Source organism: Talpa occidentalis, unplaced genomic scaffold (assembly GCF_014898055.3).
Source record: "Talpa occidentalis isolate TD23 unplaced genomic scaffold, MPIMG_talOcc4v2.1 talOcc4.5, whole genome shotgun sequence".
Lineage (NCBI taxonomy): Eukaryota > Metazoa > Chordata > Mammalia > Eulipotyphla > Talpidae > Talpa > Talpa occidentalis.
Genome location: NW_023604861.1, coordinates 67,676,699 through 67,694,810, shown reverse-complemented (window position 1 = coordinate 67,694,810; position 18,112 = coordinate 67,676,699). Strand labels below are relative to the sequence as shown.

The following is an 18,112-nucleotide window of genomic DNA, read 5'->3' as shown; positions in this document are numbered from 1 at the left end:
TTTATTAAATGAGCAAAGAATAAAACCACCAGTATAAATGAGTATAGCCAAATAGGTATAAATTGAGGGATTCTGGCTTTTTATATTATAAAATCATTTTTACTTTGATTCTCAAATGTTGAAAAATGAAATACTCTTTATTTTCTAGGATTTAATTTTAGCCTTTTTAAATCTAACCCAATGGCTTTTTGGACCAGCACCCCTTCCTCACAGCCTGAGAACACAGGTATAGCTAGCATTCTCAGTGTGAGATGACTAGTTTCTTGGCAGTTGGTAGTCCTTAGCAAAGTAACTGGCTGTATGTAATTAAGTACTTAACACTACATGTGCATGTTAAACAATGTCAGTTTAAGCAAGTACCTTTTTACTGGTGGTATAACACCTTTTAATGCTGTTTTTTTCTTTTTTTCTTTTTTTAATGTTCTTGGATGTCATGTTTTATCACTATTGTACATCGTTATTTGGGGGTAGATCCCTGTCATCTTTACCTTGCTCAGCAATGTACTTCATTACCATTTTTTTCTGCTCTGCTTACTGAAGACCTGTATTTTATTTAGCCATTATCTTTAGCTGCTACATATCCCAACATGTGCCTTCGCAGCAGCTTCTATAGATCATAGAATAGAGTCTCCCTTTAGGGCTATCCCTTTTGACATGGCTTAGAACAATATTGTATTTGAATGTTACACCCCATTATTAACGCCACAATTTTATACCTGGTATGTAATTTAGGTATTGCAAATCATTTACAAAACAGTTGTTGATAGTGGATTGGAATAATAGGAAGTGGAAACTTAAAAGGCCTTTAAGAGCAAAGTCCAATAAACTAAAATAACTTTTTGTTCTTAAAGATTCATTTTCTAAGAAATTATAGGAAAAGTGTGGACTTTTCTATAAAGGATACATACTTATACAAAGACTCTGTGGGCTGCACATACAACTCCCTGGTCTAAGACGAGGGAGCCTTCTTTCAAGGCTCAGAATGTTAATAGTCCCAAAGCAGTTAGAGATGAAAACTTGAGACATTAGGAAACTGACACCCTGATATGCCCAAATTTTCTTTACCAACTAATAGGGGAAGTGACACAAGAATCATCTTTCAGTTGTGTTTTTTTTTTTTTTTTAAACTGTCCTTGGCTAGGACTTGATAACTAAGAGTGAACTGCAAGTTTAACATTGTAAAAAGGCTAGTAGAAATAAAATATGACCTGTACTCATGTAAATTAAAATTTTCTAGTAGCTACATTTTAAAAAGAGCAAAAAGAGAAGCATTAAATAAACTTTAATAATTATTCAGTTTGAACCATTAAGTCTGAAATGAGATTTTTTTTTGGTGGTGGTGGTAAAATCAAGTCTTTAAAATCCAGTTTGTATTTTTATACTTCAGCAGATTTCATTTTGTACTAATCCTATTTCAGGTGCTTGAAAGCTCTTCAATATGGCTAATTTGTCATATTGGATAGCACTAGTTGGTACTTAACATGCTTCATGATTTGCTCTACTTCATCAGTTCCTTAGCCAGAAATTCTTGTTATAGACCAAAGCAGGTTATATGAAGAATATCTTTTCTCTACATATTGTAGCCTTTTTTTGTTGCTGATTTCTTAACCTTAGAAAGTGCCTTAGATTCCTGTATTATTACTTACCCATAGGATAATGGTTTTTCTTTTCTTTTATCTATTATGCTTGCAAATATGCAGAACTGGATGTAACTCTAATCACTTGCCATCCTTGGAAATTGTTAATTCCTTGTAAGAACTAATCAAGGTTGGCTTTGCATTATTTTCATATATATACTAATTTTTGCTTATTCTTTTTAAGTTTTTTTCCTCCCGGTTATTGCAAATGCATGGGTATTTTGCTAAGTTATTGTTAAGTATGCCAAATACGGTTATGGTGGGACATTTTAAATTATATCCATTAATAATATTTTCAATTATCAGTAAGCAAAAGCATGGTTTATTTGTTTTTAATAGTTTCTGTGTCAGGGACTCCCTGGTTGTGCAGGGATTCTAGTCTCAGCACTATCAAGCTATTGCTAGCCACTGTGGCATGAGTTTAATCCCTGGCCAGGGAGCTAACCCACATGACACAGCAGACCTCCTGTCTCTCCCGCTGCTTCCCTCAGCAGTGTATTTCAGTGGATCCGCCTGTTTTCCTCACTCTGGCTGTGGTGAATCCTCTCACCTTCTGCCCCTCTGACCTGCACCCCAGTTCTTGTATGCATAAATGAGTAAAAATAAACCTTTAAAAAAAATAAAAAATAGTTTCTGTGTTCAATAAGGCTTTTTGATAGAACATTAAACAAGTTTTATAATTCTAATTAATGTTAAAGAGCTCTGTTTACATTAGTGTATATTTTTATTAGTATGCTATTTTAACCTAAGTGTAGGTTCCATGCTTTATATTTTCTGTTAAAATATTGTAGTTTTTATTTAACACTTGTTTTTATTTTTTTACTTGTGTTGTAGCAAAAGTGGAGAAAAAACATGAAGATACATCCTCAGATGACGACGTACTCATTGTATACGAGCTAATCCCAACGCCTGAGCAAAAAGCTCTTGCAAGCAAACTTAAACTCCCTCCAACTTTCTTCTGCTATAAGAATAGACCAGATTATGTTAGCGAAGATGAGGAGGATGGTAAATCTTTTGTGATTTTAAAAGCATTGTGTTTGTGATAATCTTACTAATTGGGAGTATGGTTAAATTCTTGTAAGCCTGCCTCTTAGATCTCATCACTGCTCTCCTTGCCATAGATATGGTAAAAATAGCTTAAATCTATTTGGGAATAGCCAGTGAATATAATAATAGAACTGCTTTCATTTATTAAGGATTTTTTTGAAGGCTACCATGACAGGAATTTTAAGGGAATTGAATTGAAAGTTTCCTGGAGTCTTAGAGAAATGGGAGAAGCAGACAGGGGTATAATTTTGGAAGCCTTTGTAATATCATAGTTTTTAAGCATGGGAGTTCATGCTCAGGAAAGTTTCAGTAGAACCAATTGAGAAGCGGTAGAGAGAGTTGGATTGTGAGACATGATGGGAGACAGGAAGAGGGGCCAAAATGATAGAGCATCATAAACGAGAACTTTAACAAAAGTTCTAAAAGTAGAGGAGGCATTAAATGTATCAAATTGGCAAAATTGGTGGTTGTTTAGATGTGTGGAGGGTAATGGAAAATGAGATGATTCCTAGTTTTCTAGCTAGGGAAACTGACATTAGAAATTTCTTTATCTAATATAATCAATTATTCTTTAAGATGAAGATTTTGAAACAGCTGTCAAGAAACTTAATGGAAAATTATATCTGCAGGATTCAGAAAAGTGTAGATCCTTAGAAGAAAATCTGGCAGGTATGGTAAATTACAATCACTAATTACAATGTTTTTTAAAAATTGTTTCAATAAGGAATCTCCTGATCATTTCTGTTATCAGTATTACCTACATAATACACTTGTGGTTAATTATTAAAAATAATAATGAGGGGCCTCCCCTGGTGGTGCAGGTGGTTGAGCGCAGTGCTATGAAGCTGTCTGCAGCCTCTGCAGCACCTGTTCAATCCCAGCCATCCGGCGAGGATCCCTCATGGCGCAGCAGACCTCTCCTGTCTCGCCTTCTGCTCCCCTCAGCAGTGTATTTCGTCATTCTGCCTGTTCTGTTCCCCACTCTGTCTCTGGTGAATCCTCTCACCCTCCCGTGCATCTGGCCTATACCCCGGTTCTTGTATAATAAATAAATCTTTTAAAAAAAATAATAAGTGGAAAACTTTTCTTGGTAATACTTGTTTCTGTTAGCATTCATTAAGTCTCGTTATATAGTCTGTAGTTTTCATTAAGGATTATTATTGTAGAGTATGTGGATTTTATCTACTATTAACTATCTTTTGTTTGTATTGTACGGGATTTTCAGATAATGAGAAAGAATGTGTTATTGTTTGGGAAAAGAAACCAACAGTTGAAGAGAAGGCAAAAGCAGATATATTAAAGCTTCCGCCTACATTTTTTTGTGGAGTCTCCAGTGATACTGATGAAGACAACGGAAATGGGGAAGACTTTCAGTCAGAGCTTCAAAAAGTTCAGGAAGCTCAAGTAAGAACATCTCAATTGTTTTCCTTTTGCTTCAATTCTCTGTTGATAGAATAAACTAGAATGTTCTTAACAAATGGGTTGTGGCTAGCAAATGACCTAGGCATCTTTCTGTCAGAAAAGGTTTATCTCTGTGGTAAAGGTTTGCCATTCTGGCCTATCCTGGTATCCCATCATCCTACTGCCCCTGTTTCGTATCTGTTTAGTGAGATAGGTACTATTTATGGTTTGACACACTCACTTTGCTCTTAGAATGTATTCCCCAGGAATAAGGGGGGCTTCTTTAATGTAAATTTGAATCATGCAAGTTGAATCAATGAAGTTTAAATATGGTTGTATTTTTTTTTCTGTTTAAAGCTGAAGAATTACAACTTAATTAAAATGAATAATTTTATTTATTTTTTTAAAGATTCTTTTTTTTTTTTTAAAAGATTTATTTATTTATACAAGCACTGGGTACAGTCAGAAGCGCGGGAGGGTGAGAGGATTCACCAGAGCTAGAGCGGGGAGCAGAGCAGGCAGAAGGACTGAAGTACACTGCTGAGGGGAGCAGCGGGCGGCAGGAGAGGTCTGCACGCCATGTGGGATCCTCCTCCTGTGGCCAGGGAGCAGCCAGGGATCGAACCGGCGCTGCAGAGGCTGCGGGCAGCTTTGCTAACCCAGCGCTCAACCACTGCGCCACGGGGGAGGCCCTAAAATGAATAATTTTAAAACAGAAAAAATTGCCTTTAAATAATTTCAACATGGCTTGCTCTTATTCTTGCCACCATGTTGTTTGTGAGTTCCCTTCACAAAATGACTAGTGAAACCATGGAAACCTTCCCTCCTACAGAGCAGGAGTTGCCACAGCCCCGGGCTGAGACAGGTTTTGGAACAGAATCTTGACAGTATTGAATCAGTACATGTACTTGAGGAACAGGATTCCACACAGGCAGCCACACAACAAGCTTTGCTGGCAGCAGCAGCTGAAATTGATGAAGAGCCCACCGGTAATGCAAAGTAGAGCCAGAGTGAAAAGAAGGCTGTGTCCAAACTGGGTCTTTGACCTTTACAAGGGTTACTAGAGTCACTATCTGGAAATCTGAAAGTATTCTCTTTGTCATTCCAAAACTAGATCAAAAGCTCAGCTTCTGATATCTACATAGTTTTAGGGGAAGCAAAGATTGATGATTTATGTCAGCTGGCAGCTGCTGAAAAATTCAAAGTTCAAGGTGAAACTGTCTTAGATATTTCAAAAAACACAGATTCCAACTGTAGAAGAGGGAGTGAAGTGAAGAGGTTGATGAAATTATCTGTGGAAGTTAAGGACATAGAATTGGTCATGTCACAAGCAAATGTGTTGAGAGCAAAGGCAGTAGGAGCCCTAAAGAACAGCAGTAATGATACTGTAAATGCTAGTAAGGAATTAATAGTGAAACAGTCTGAAAAGAGGACTTTTTCTTTTGCCCTTTTGTGTCTCAAAAGAGTGACTGCAGCTTAGTTTTAAATTTGTACGGTTTCTATCATTAATAACACTGTGGCTTCTTGTGGGATTAAAAAAATAATTTTAACACTGATCTGCAGAATGAATTGCACATCATTTATTCTTTTCCCACCTTGTGGTGCCACTTTAGAAACTGATACACAAGGACTTGTCAGTATTTTGTAAACCATATTTAGAGGTGTTAAAGTATCTTATTTGAGGTGACTGTTGTGTTGTTTTAAAACATTCACCATTGCTATAACTTAAATTTTTTGTGAAATAACCTGTACTATCACGTTTATTAAATAACAGTTTTAGGGGACTGTTGAAGAATACCTTTGGTAGAGACGTTCAATGTGACGAAGCACTATAAAGGTTGAAAAAAAATGCCGCCACAATAAATTTGAATTTTGGGCCTCCCCAGTGGCGCAGTGGTTGAGCGCTGGGTTGTGAAGCTGCCCGCAGCCTCTGCGGCACTGGTTCGATCCCTGGCCACCGGGTGAGGGTCCCACATAGCACTCAGACCTCTCCTGCAGCCCTCTGCTCCCCTCAGCAGTGTACTTTGTCAGTCTGCCTGCTCTGCTTTGCTCTCCGCTCTGGCTCTGGTGAATTCTCTCACCCTCCTGCACTTCTGATAAATAAATCTTAAAAAAAAAATAAATAAATTGTAATTTTGGAGTTAAGTACCCTTTGATATATAGAGAGGAGACAGAGAACTAAGAACCAGTAAAACTAAAATATGTTATAATTGACGTAGATTTACATCCTCTTAGAATGCATTCTTCCTATTTTTACACTCAATCTAATTGATCTTCAGTTTTGCAGAGTATCTTCAGATATTTATCCTTTGTATTAAATGCAGCATTTATGTGTTGTATTTATAGTATTTATTTACTATGAAATAGTCCTGTGCTGAGGATTGGGGTGCTGTTACTGAAAGAAACAAAGAATTTGATTTGTCTGCATGAAGTTTTCCATATTACTTTAAGGGTGAGGATGTGTTAGGAACCCCCCCAAGTAATTAACCTATATTTTTTGGATAATACTTGTGCTATGATTCACAAACTGTACAGTTCACTCATTTTAAAGTACAGTTCATTGGTTTTTAGTATATTCACCTGGTTATGCAGTCATCACCATAATCCTGTTTAAAAGATTTTCCTTACGCCTAAAAGAAGCCCTGTACCTCTAGTAGTCACCACTCCCATTTCTATCCGATTCCTCTAGTCCTAGAACCAGTAACATACTTTCTGTCTCTGTGGATTTCCCTATTCTGGTTATTTCCTATTTAAAGAAAAAAACATATTATGTGGTCTTTTGTATGTTTTGGGAAGGATATTAATTTGGTGTTTTTTTTTTTTTTTAAACTATATGTATCTATTTGTTGTGTGAGTTTTGGTTGGTTGTAACTTTCATAGAATTGGTTCATTTTATCTGTTATTAAATTTGTGGGTATAATGTTATTCATGAAACTACAAAGTTCATTAAAATTAATACTTTTCATGTTCCATGGATTAACGGTGATAGTTCCTATTTCATTTCTGATGTAGTAATTTGTGTCATCCTTTTTTTCTTGGTTACCCCGGCTAATGTTTATTAATTTTATTGACCTTTAAATAATCAGCTTATACTTTTATTTTCTTGTTTTATTGATTTCTGCATTTTCATTATTTCTCTCCTAGCTTTAGGTTTATATTGCTCTTTAGTTTCTTAAGGTGAAAATTTATTATCTTTTTATGATGTGTATTCAATATTGTGAAGGCCTGCTTTCTTGCCTTTACTGCAGTAAAATCTTGATGAGATGTAGTTTTGTTTATTTTATTGTGATAACCTTGATTTACATCACTGTATACTCAGAGGTATAGGTTCACACCTCTTTAGATGTATGTTATCATACCGCACACCACACCACACCACACCTACCACCAAAGCACTTTACAGTTCTTCATTGTCTGTTGAACACTCTTTTCCCTTTACAGTTCAGCTTTGTCCTCTGGCAGCTTCATATTTTTTTTTAAGATCTATTTATGCATATAAGAACAGGTCTACACCAGAGGTGCAGTGGGGCGGGGGTGTGTGTGAGAGGAGTCACCGAGTGGGGAGCAGAATAGGCAGATCTATTGAAATACGCCACCGAGGGGAGCAGCGGGCGACATAGGAGAGGTCTTTTGTGCCATATGGGTCAGCTCCCTGGCCAGGGATCAAACTCATGCTTTGTACGTGTGTGTGTGTGTGTGTGTGTATGCACTTATACATATATGTATATACATACACACACATATATTTATATATATATTGCTTGATAGTGCTGAGACTTTAATCCCTGTGCCACCAGGGAGGCCCTGGTAGCTGCAATTTTACAGTCCGATTTCTAGGGTTTGTTTTTAATTTGTTCTTGTTTCTTTTTTTTTTTTTTTAAAGATTTATTTATTTATGCATGCAAGAGCTGGGTACAGGCCAGAGATATGGGTGGGTGAGAGGATTCACCAGAGACAGAGCAGGGAACAGAACAGGCTGACTGAAATACACTGCTGAGGGGAGCAGTGGGTGAGACAGGAGAGGTCTGCTTTGCCATGTAGGTTGCTCCCTGGCTGGCTGGGGATCGAGCTTGTGCTGCAGAGACTGCGGATTACTTCACGGTGCAGTGCTTAACCTCTTGCGCCACCAGGGAGCCCCTCTTGTTTCATTTTTTTTTTTTTTAAAGATTTATTTATTTATACAAGCACTAGGTACAGTCAGAAGCGCGGTAGGGCGAGAGAATTCACCAGAGCCAGAGTGGGGAACAGGACAGGCAGACTGACCAAGTACACTGCTGAGGGGAGCAGCGGGCAGCAGGAGAGATCTGAGCGCCATGGGGACCCTCACCAGTGGCCGGGGATTGAACCGGCGCTGCAGAGGCTGCAGGCAGCTTCGCAACCCAGCGCTCAACCGCTGCGCCACCGGGGAGGCCCTCTTGTTTCATTTTTATTTAATCCAAATTATTTTTGTCTCAGAGTGTTTTGTTATTTGTGTTATTTTAAAACATGTTGCTTAATCTCCAAATATTTGGAGATTTTTTTCAGGTATATTTCAGATTTCTAGTTTACAGGTATATAAATGTTTTCAGGTGTATTAATGATTTCTAGTTTAATTCCATTGTGGACTGAAAGTATTTTTGGGCAACTTCTCTTCTTCTGAATTGTTGAGGTGTGTTTTAGGGCCTAGAATGTGGTGGTCTGTTCTGATAAATGTTTTTTGTGAGCCTGAAAGGATTATGTATCCTGTTATTGGATGACACATTTAATAAAAAGTTTTCATTTGTTACTGTATTTTTCATTTGTAAAATTTCCATTTGATTTTTTTTATGGCTTCTATTTTTTTTTTTTGTTGATAACTTGTATGTTGTCATTTGTTTTAAGAGTATTTGTCCTTATCTCTGGGAGTATTATTACAATAGTTTCCATATAGTGTTTTTGTGGTTATTCAACACTTGGATCATTTCATGACATCCCCACTCCCCAGGCCAGAGTGAGTTGGGTTTTCTTGGGACTTAATCCATTTGTGGTATTAATTGCTTCAGGTTTTTTGGTTGCTCTATAGCCCCAAGCTGGTCTGGAGTGGTGGGTTGTGGCTGAAATAAATCATCTGGTTATCACTCAGGTCTTGAGATTCTTAATCCTCCTGCTCTCATCCACCTTACAGAGGCTTTAACATTGTTTTATCTGTTTCAGTGATTTTGTTGTTAAGTATTGGGGGAGAGAGGGTAGAGTGAAAAAGGGAGGAAAAAGGTGAAGTTTGCTAATGTTTTGTCTAGAACTCCAAGTTCTCAATTTTTTTTCAGTAGGGATATATAATCTTTTTTGTCAGCCGTTTTAATGGCATGTGATTACTTTCTTTTTGCAGAAATCCCAGAACGAGGAAATAACTAGCACAACTAACAGTGTGTGTACAGATGGAAGTAATGTGACCGTCCCATTTTTATGTAAATCTGAAGAATCTGATTTTAAGATCAAGTCTGTTAGTTCACCACCTATTTCTTCTGGAACTTTGGACAAACCTGTAGATTTGTCTACTAGAAAGGAAAATGAAGCAGATCCTACAAGCCAAGGTGAAATTTGATAATATGCTTATAAAACCTTATATGTTGCATAAGGTAAACCCTGTGTTTGAGAAGCTGAACTTCTAAATGTAAATCCTAAAAACTCCCTTTCTTTAAGTTTGAGATATATAAAGGGGCATAAGATTTTGAAATAATCAGAATCATACTGTTTCTCAACAAAGATAATGTGTGCTTTTATTGTTATTAGATCACAACACTTTGTTCTTCCCTATTTAGCTGAGAATAAATGACAATAGTTTGCTTACATGGAATTTTTTTAGTGATAGTATTTCATTTGTATATCACTTTTTAAAGTTAAGTATATGTTAAGTGATTGTAGATGTTATTATAATATGTAACTATTACAATAAGGGTGTTAAATTTTTATATCACTTAAATGCCTTTTCTCTACCTGATTCATTAATGCAAGTGTTCAGTTACAGTAACTGTATTTGTTATGCAGTCCCCCTTGTTTTTTTACTTCAGTTTATTTTAGGAGCAGGGTAATTATTTGAATAATTCTGATTTTTATTTGTACAGTGTCTATATTTTTTCTAGCAGTAGTACTGAATAAACCACAAATGTTATGTTTATAGGCATCTTAGAGTCCTAAGAGAGGAAGATAACTTCAGACATAAATTTATGTATGTTTTCACATGAAGAACGTAAAGTATAGGATTTTAAGAGCTGATGTAACTATACAAGGGTCGAATTAAGAGCCCCAGACTCCTGATGACCAAATAAATTGTTGAGTTTATATGAGCTTTTTATTTATGAAAAATGAAACAAGTCTTTATGCAGATATTTCCTAAAATTGTGCCTTTGAATTAATGTTTTAAATTATAAAGGTGATATTAGGCAGTAACTATAACTGTATACCTGATTTTCTAGCCCCACGTTTCATTTTTCAAAAATGAGTTTTGGCATGCTTTTGGTGTAATGTTCATCATTGAGAACAATCCTGTAAACATAATACTGAAGAAGCTTAGAATTTGATATACTTTGTAACTTTCTTCAGAGAAATAACCAGAATATTCCATGATTGATTTCCAACCCTCTCTGTGGAGAGTCCTACCCCCATTCTCTTTGGGTACCGCGTAAAGCTTTTATGTTCATTATGCGTTAAATGAGATACTAAATTACTCCTTTCCTTTTGCCAGTAGAAAGCAAAGCTGTTTCATTTGGATTTGGAAGTAGCACAGGGCTGTCATTTGCAGACTTGGCTTCCAGTAATTCTGGGGATTTTGCTTTTGGTTCTAAAGGTAAGATAAGAAAGAGATTTTAATGATCTAGAGTTAAGCACAACTGAAAACAATAATCCTTTTTGACAGTGTTGTAACTTTTGTTAGGAAGGTCTCATATTTTTCTATTTTTGACATTTATTAATATAGTCATAGGAATTTTCTTTGAAATCAGTGTAAGTCAAGTTGAGCCAGGAATATCTTTCTAGTTTTTGAGTAACTAACCTTAATTATGGTACATTTTTTCTCTTATACTTTAGATTTGATTTGTTGATTTCCCAAAATCAGTGCATCTTTTTTTTTTTAAGATTTATTTATTTATGCACATGAGATGGCGGGGTGGGTGGAGGATTCATGAGACAGAGTAGGGAACAGAACAGGAGGGTCTACTGAAATACACTGCTGAGGGGAGTACCAGGTGAGTCAGGAGAGGTCTGCTGCGCCATGTGGGTTTCTCTCTGGCCGGCTGGGGATCGAACTTGTGCTGCAGAGGCTGTGGATTGTGTCATACTGTGGTGCTTACCCCCTTGCGCCACCAGGGAGGCCCTGCATCTGTTTATTTAAAGCAGGTGATTTTATAATTTTCTTTTTTTGTAGTGTCTTTTTATTGGATTTTACTATAAGATTGTGCTAATTTTACAATTGGTTAGCTTTCCTGTCTTTTCTAGTGTTATTTCTATTAATCCACTTTGGCATCATTTTTAGAAAAATCATTTCCTTGACTATTTTATGTTTATTGGCACATATTTTCTCATTTTGATAATATGAAATTGGGTTGTCAGAAAATTCATGATGCATTTTTTGCTTGTAAAACAAAAAAAAAAAAGTCATGACTTTTCCGACAACCCAATATATTTGATTTTAGCCCCACTTAGATTTTTTTTTAAGATCTATTTATTTTATACAAGAATCGGGGTACAGACCAGATGTGCGGGAGGATGAGAGGATTCACCAGACACAGAGCAGGGAGCAGAACAGGCAGATGTACTTAAATACACTGCTGAGGGGAGCAGTGGGCGAGACAGGAGAGGTCTGCTTTGCCATGTGGGAGTCTCTCCGGCTGGCTGGAATCGAACCTGCGCTGCAGAGGCTGCAGACAGCTTCACAGTGCAGCTCTCAACGTCCTGCGCCACCAGGGAGGCTCTAGATTGTTCCTTGTATAAAATGTTTGATTTGTGGAATAAATTTTATATGATTAATAAAAAATGGTGTTCTTCCCTCTGACATATTTACAGTTGTTTTAGAGTTCCTGTCATTTACAAAATATCTGAAGATAAGTTGGAATTCATAGCTTCACAGCTGTGAAGTGCCTTATTTTTGTTTTAATCTATTAAGTAGCCTGAAGTCAGGATAAGTTAACAATATCGTCGTATAGTGGAGAGAGTTATCTACCAAAAAAAAAAATACTGTTGCTCAGTGTAAGCTTTTCAAACTACACTATCAGTATTGTACAGTGAAGTGTTAAATTGGCAAGATTGAAAACTCATGAGGAAGGCTTGGTTTAAGAATTGACCATTGATATTCATTGCTCACCACCACTTACCGTAGTGAGTTAGTTCACTTAGCTACTTTATAACTATATTTCTCCCTTTGTTTTGTAGTTAAGTCTCTGGACTTTATGCTTTGTCTTTTAAAAGAAGTAACTTTGGGTTTTATCAATTCTTTGTGGTTTTCATGTTGCTTTAAATTTTTGTCTCTTCTTTATTGTTAGTTTTCTTGTTTGTTGAATGCTTCTTTTATTTGAGATTATGTTAACAGTCACTTTCTAGTATTTGAAACTGTAAATTCCCTGGAGCCAGTTTTAATTGTTTAAAGATGTCATAAATCTCACCGGAATGTGGGTGGTTTTGTCTTGTTATTATTTCGTATCTATCTCTGTCCATCTAATTCTTTCTGTTTACCTACCTACCTACCTACTACCTGTCTAACTCCTGTCTAAACTTGTTCCTGGCGTTGTATGGACCTATTTGTTCGCAAAATTTTGTGTTTTGGTTGGTTTATTTTTATTCATTGTGTTAGCATTGATTTACAAAGCTGTATATAATTTAGAGGAATAGGTTCACACCTGAAATATATGTTACCACACGACCCCCAATATCCAAGCATCCATATTCCTTTCACCTGTTGACTCCCCTCTCCTCTTTGTCCTCATCCCTGCCTTTCCTCCGTTTCTAATAACCTAAATTCTGTAGTCATATTTCTAAGGTGGTTTTGGTTTTGTTTTATCAATTCCTTTTTTCCCCCTTTATATTCCACATGACTGAAATTGTCATATTTGTCTTTTCGCCTTCTGATTTATTTCACTTAGTGTCCCCTCCAGTCCCATTCACATTATCACAAATTGCAAGAGTTCATGTTTTTTTATAGCTGAGTAGTAGTCCATCATACACACACACACACACACACACACACATCCTCTTAATCTAGTGCTTTGTCGTCAAGACACTTAGATTGTTTCTATAACTTGTCTATTGTAAATATTGCTCCCATGCTGGACATGGGAGCTCTTATATTCCTTCAAATTAGTGGTTTTCTATTGTTTGGCTAGATACCTGGGAGTGAAGTATCTGTTTTTAATATTTTGAGAAGCCTCCATACTATTTTTTCCACAGGGGCAGGACCATTTTACATTCCTACCAATATTGAATGAAGTTTCTTTTTTCTCCGTAACCTTGCCAACATTTGTTATTTCTGTTTTCTGTTTTTTTTTTTTTTTTTGAGGGGGGGTTTACCGTTCTCACAGGAATGTGGTGTATGTCATGGTTTTGATTTGCATTTCTGCAAAGGATAGTTTTCCTTCTTTTTCAATTTGGATTCCTTTCATAGCTTTCTCTTGCCTAATTGCTCTAACTAGAACTTCCAATACTATGTTGAACAGCAGTGGTGAGAGTAGACATCCTTCTCATGTACCTGATGATGCTAGTTGTGGATTTGGCAAGTATGGCCTTAGATATGTTGAAGTATGTTCCTTTATCCCCATTTTACTAAGACTTTTTCTGAATGGATGCAGAATTTTGTCAAACACCTCTGCATCTATTGATACAATCTTATGATTCTGTTTGTTGAATTGCATTGAATGATTTGCATGTGTTGAACCATAGTTGCATCCCTGGAATAAATCCCACTTGATTATGATGTATGATCCTGTTAATGTATTATTGAATTTGGTTTGCTAAGATTTTGTTGAGGATTTATGCATCTGTGTTCATCAGACATTTTGACATGTAGTTTTCTTTTTTTTGTGATGTCTTTGTCTGGTTTTTGGTTTCAGGGTAAAGATGGCCTCATAAAATGTGCTTGGAAGCATTCCCTCTTCTTCAGGTTTTTGGAAGAGTTTGAGAAGGCTAGGAATTATTTCCTCTTTGAATGTTTGGTAGTAAAACCATCTGGTTCTGAACTTTTATTTTTTATGAGCTTTTGATTACTATTTCAGTGTTCTCGCTTACAATCTGTCCAGGTTTTCTATTTCTTCCTGAATCAGTCTTGGAAGGGTGTATGCTTCTAAGAATTTGTGTCATTTCTTCCATATTTTCCAGCCTATGGCTTAAAGATAGTCATAGTAGTCTCTTTATGATTCTCTGTATTTCTAAGGTCTCTGTTGTAATCTTTCTTTTGTTCCTTATTTATTAGATTCCTCTCTTTTTCTTAGTGTTTCTTCTAAGAATCAACTTCTGGTTTCATTGAATCTTTTGATTTCTATTTCATTTAGTTCTCTCATTTTTATTACTTCCTTTTACTGGCTTTTGGTTTCATTGGTTCTTTTTGTAGATCCTTAAGGTGTAATGTTGTTATTTGAGATCTGTCTTGTTTCTTGATGTAGGCCTGTATTGCTGTATACTTCCTGTTAACACTGCTTTTGCTTGTGTCCCATAGGCTCTGGTAGGTTGCATCTTTATTTTCATTTGTCTCCAGGTATTTTTACATTTCTTCTTTGATTATCTCATTCAGTAGTGTGTTGTTTAATTTCCACCTATTAGAGTATTTTATTGTTTTCTCGTTGTGGTTGATTTCCAGTTACTATGTTGTGATAAGAGAAGACACTTGATATAATTTCAGTCTTAATGGATTTATTGACAAACTTGTTTTGTGACCTAATGTGTGGTCTATCCTGGAAAATGTTCCATGTGTGCTTGAGAAGAGTGTGTACTCAACTTTTTGAGGGTATAGTACCTTATAAATGTCTAATATAGGTTCTTCTGGTCTATTCTTCATTTAAGGCTATTTGTTGATTTTCTTTATGGCTGGCTATCCATTGATGAAAGTCGGATATTGATGTCCTCTGCCACTATTGTCTTGTGACCACTGTTTTTTTTTTTTAGGTTTGCTAATGGTTGTTTTATATATTTTGGTGCTACTTCATTTGGTGATGTATATTGGTGTTAAGCTTCCTAATGTATTGATCTCTAAATCGTTGTGTAATGTTCATCCTGTCTCTTGTACCTTTTTTCACTGGAAGTTGTTTTTAATCTGATGTAAATATGGCTGCCTTGCCCTTTTTGGGTCCATTTGTTTGCTTGTAGGATCATTTTTTTATGAACCTGTGTTTCTTTAGAGCTCAGATGGGTCTCTTGGAAACAACAGAAAGTTGGGTTTTGTTTTCTGATCCAACCATCCACTTTGTGCCTTTTGATTGATTGGTTGAGTCCATTTACATTTAGAGTGAGTATTGATATATAGATGTATTTTTTTAATGTATCTTTTTAAAGATGTATTTTATGCATACAAGAGCTGGGGGTGTAGGCCAGAGTGGAGGTGAGAGGATTCACCAGAGACAGAGTGGGAAGCAAAATAGGTGGATTGACTGAAATACACTGTTGAGGGGAGCAGCGGGTGAGACAGGAGAGGTCTGCTACACCAGGTGGGTTAGTTCCCAAGCCAGGGATTGAACTCATGCTGCAACTGCTACAGATAGCTTCATAGTGCTGAGACTTAATCCCTGGAGCTTCCGGGGAAGCCCTAGATCTATTCTACTGTCATTTATCTTTAGTTTTCTGGTTCTATCTTTCTTATTTAATTTTTTGTGGATTTTCATCACTTTTAGATAGGAGTGCTCCTTTCAACATATCTTGTAGGGGAGGCCTACTGTTTGCAAACTCCTTCAGCTTTTGTATGTCTGGGAAGACTTATTTCTTCCTTGTATCTGAGATTCTTGCATGACATAGTATTCTTAGCTGGTAGTGTTTTCTTTGAGTGTTCTGAATACATCATTCCATTCTCTCTTCCTGAAGCATATTTTATGAGTAGTCTGATGTAAGCCTGATGGGAATACCATTATATATAGCTGCTTTTTTCACCTAGCCACCTCCAGTATTTTTTCTTTGTCTTGAACTCTTGCCAGTTTCACTGCTATGTGTCTTAGTGTAGGTCTGAAACAGGGGTGGAGAGGGACACAAAAGAGCAACAAGGCAGGAGGCCAGATGGAAGGATGGGACGCTACCCACCTGCCCAGGCTCTGAGACCAGAGAGCCACCAAAAAACTCCTAAACGCCAAAAACCTAAAACAAAGAGCTATAGCCTAACAAAGGACAGTGCCCGATAAGAGGACAGGTCACTGTCTGTGGGTTCTTACCTGTGCACACAATTGCAAGAGACCTTAGATTTCAGGAACAACAACCTAGGATTTATTTTCCAAACAGGGGAAATAAAGAGCTCACTGTATCCGCAAGTGGTGACTGTGTCACCCAGGTAGCTCAGTGATGGTCACCAGTCACAGGGAATGCTGGACAGCACCAGCCAGTAGGGATGCCACTACTGGTGCCGCAGAGGTGGTGTCAGAGACACCTGGTGTTAACAGCTCTTTGAGACACCAGGCCCAGGGCCTTTGGTTTTCCTTCCAGGGAATGTCAGAGACAGGACCAAGGCCCAGTCTGTGACAGAGTCCTTCGGCTTCTCTTCTCTTCGCGGAGGTTAGCTGCTGGATGCTTCTTTTCTTCTTTCTTTGGAGGCTGGAACCATCTTTTCTTCAGGGGCTGGCGTCGTTGTCTCCTGGACTGGCATTGTCTCTGGGCTGGCGTCCTCTCTATCTTCTCTCTCCGCTCAGCTCCCTCTGACCCTTTTTCAGGGTGCCCCACCCATGAGTCTGATTGGACCATTTTTCAATCCGGTGGGTGGTTGGACCATTTACTAATCAGCCCATAGCATCTGATTGGCCCATTCCACAACCCAGGAACTGTGTTTTATGTAAAAGGGCTCTGAGGAGCAACTGCCAAAACTGACTTGTGAGAGCTGGGTCCTGGTGACAAAAGTCTGATTGGTCCATTCCATGATTCAGGAAGTATACTGTTATATAAAAGTATACTGTTATATAACAGCATACTGTTATATAAAAGGTCTCTGAGTAGCAACTGTCACGACTGACAAAAAGGCAATCACTGAGCTCTGAGGAGCAACTGCCACAACTGACTTGTGGTGGAGCAGCAGGCTGAAAGAACACCACTGCTCCTGCCACCTTCCACCGCTGAGGCAGCTGGGTTCCAGTAATAGGTCCTGTTGCATTTAGTAACCAAGTGTTCTTTTTAGCTTCATGGACTGGTATATTCAGTTTCTTCTCCAGATGTGGGACATTTTCCTCAATTACTTCCTTGAACAGAGTCTGTTCACATTAACCGCTTTCTTCATTTCTGTGATACTCATTATTCTTACGTTGGTTTTCTTAATAGTGTCAGATATTTCTTAAGTTCCTACTTCTTTTTTATTAATTTTTTTACATCTCATTTCTCCTTTTCCATTTAGGCCCTTTGTGCATTATTATCACGGAGGTCACTGATTTGATCCTCCGTTTAACCTGTTCTTCCATAGCTTTCTAGAGTTATTGATCTCATTTATTGAGCTCTTTCCCTCCTGAATTTCTGTTATTTTCTATTTAAAGCTTCAATTTTTATTTTCTGTTCATTGATTTTTAATATGTCTGAATTTTGTTGTCTCTTTGATTAGATTTTCTGAGTCCTTTTGTATTTTTTTCATTTTCCTTTTGAGTTTTCTTCTGTCAGTTTTTTTTATTATAGCAATTCAGAACTCTGATAAGGAGATAGAATCACCCATCTTTTTGTGTTTGGATTCTGAGAGTCATTCTCACATTGTGATGTCATACTTTCTTAAGGTCCTATATTACTATGTGTAATATTTTTGTGTGTGATGATTCTGTTACTTAAGGTCTCCCTATTATTGTTTCTAATATATTTAATTTTTCATTTATTTTGACCTTTGCTGGTTTTTGTATGTACTCAAATCTATTTAGTAGATGCTC

The 18,112-nt window shown here is 37.0% G+C and overlaps 1 protein-coding gene and 1 pseudogene across 4 annotated transcripts in view; both read left to right on the top strand.

Annotated features, from left to right (window-relative positions):
- LOC119258948 (E3 SUMO-protein ligase RanBP2) overlaps positions 1-18,112 on the top strand; it is a 72,635-nt gene that overhangs the window by 48,500 nt on the left and 6,023 nt on the right. For 2 of the 4 annotated variants that reach the window (XM_054701391.1, XM_054701392.1), the window contains exons 21-25: positions 2,472-2,642; positions 3,261-3,353; positions 3,910-4,088; positions 9,430-9,634; positions 10,786-10,887. In XM_054701391.1, the coding sequence (XP_054557366.1) occupies positions 2,472-2,642; positions 3,261-3,353; positions 3,910-4,088; positions 9,430-9,634; positions 10,786-10,887 (750 nt within the window). Of the gene's footprint in view, positions 1-148; positions 227-2,471; positions 2,643-3,260; positions 3,354-3,909; positions 4,089-9,429; positions 9,635-10,785; positions 10,888-18,112 lie in introns of all 4 variants that reach the window. The other 2 variants (XM_054701393.1, XM_037527399.2) reach the window with 2 other exon arrangements.
- Positions 4,798-5,937, top strand: LOC119258949 (nascent polypeptide-associated complex subunit alpha-like; annotated as a pseudogene).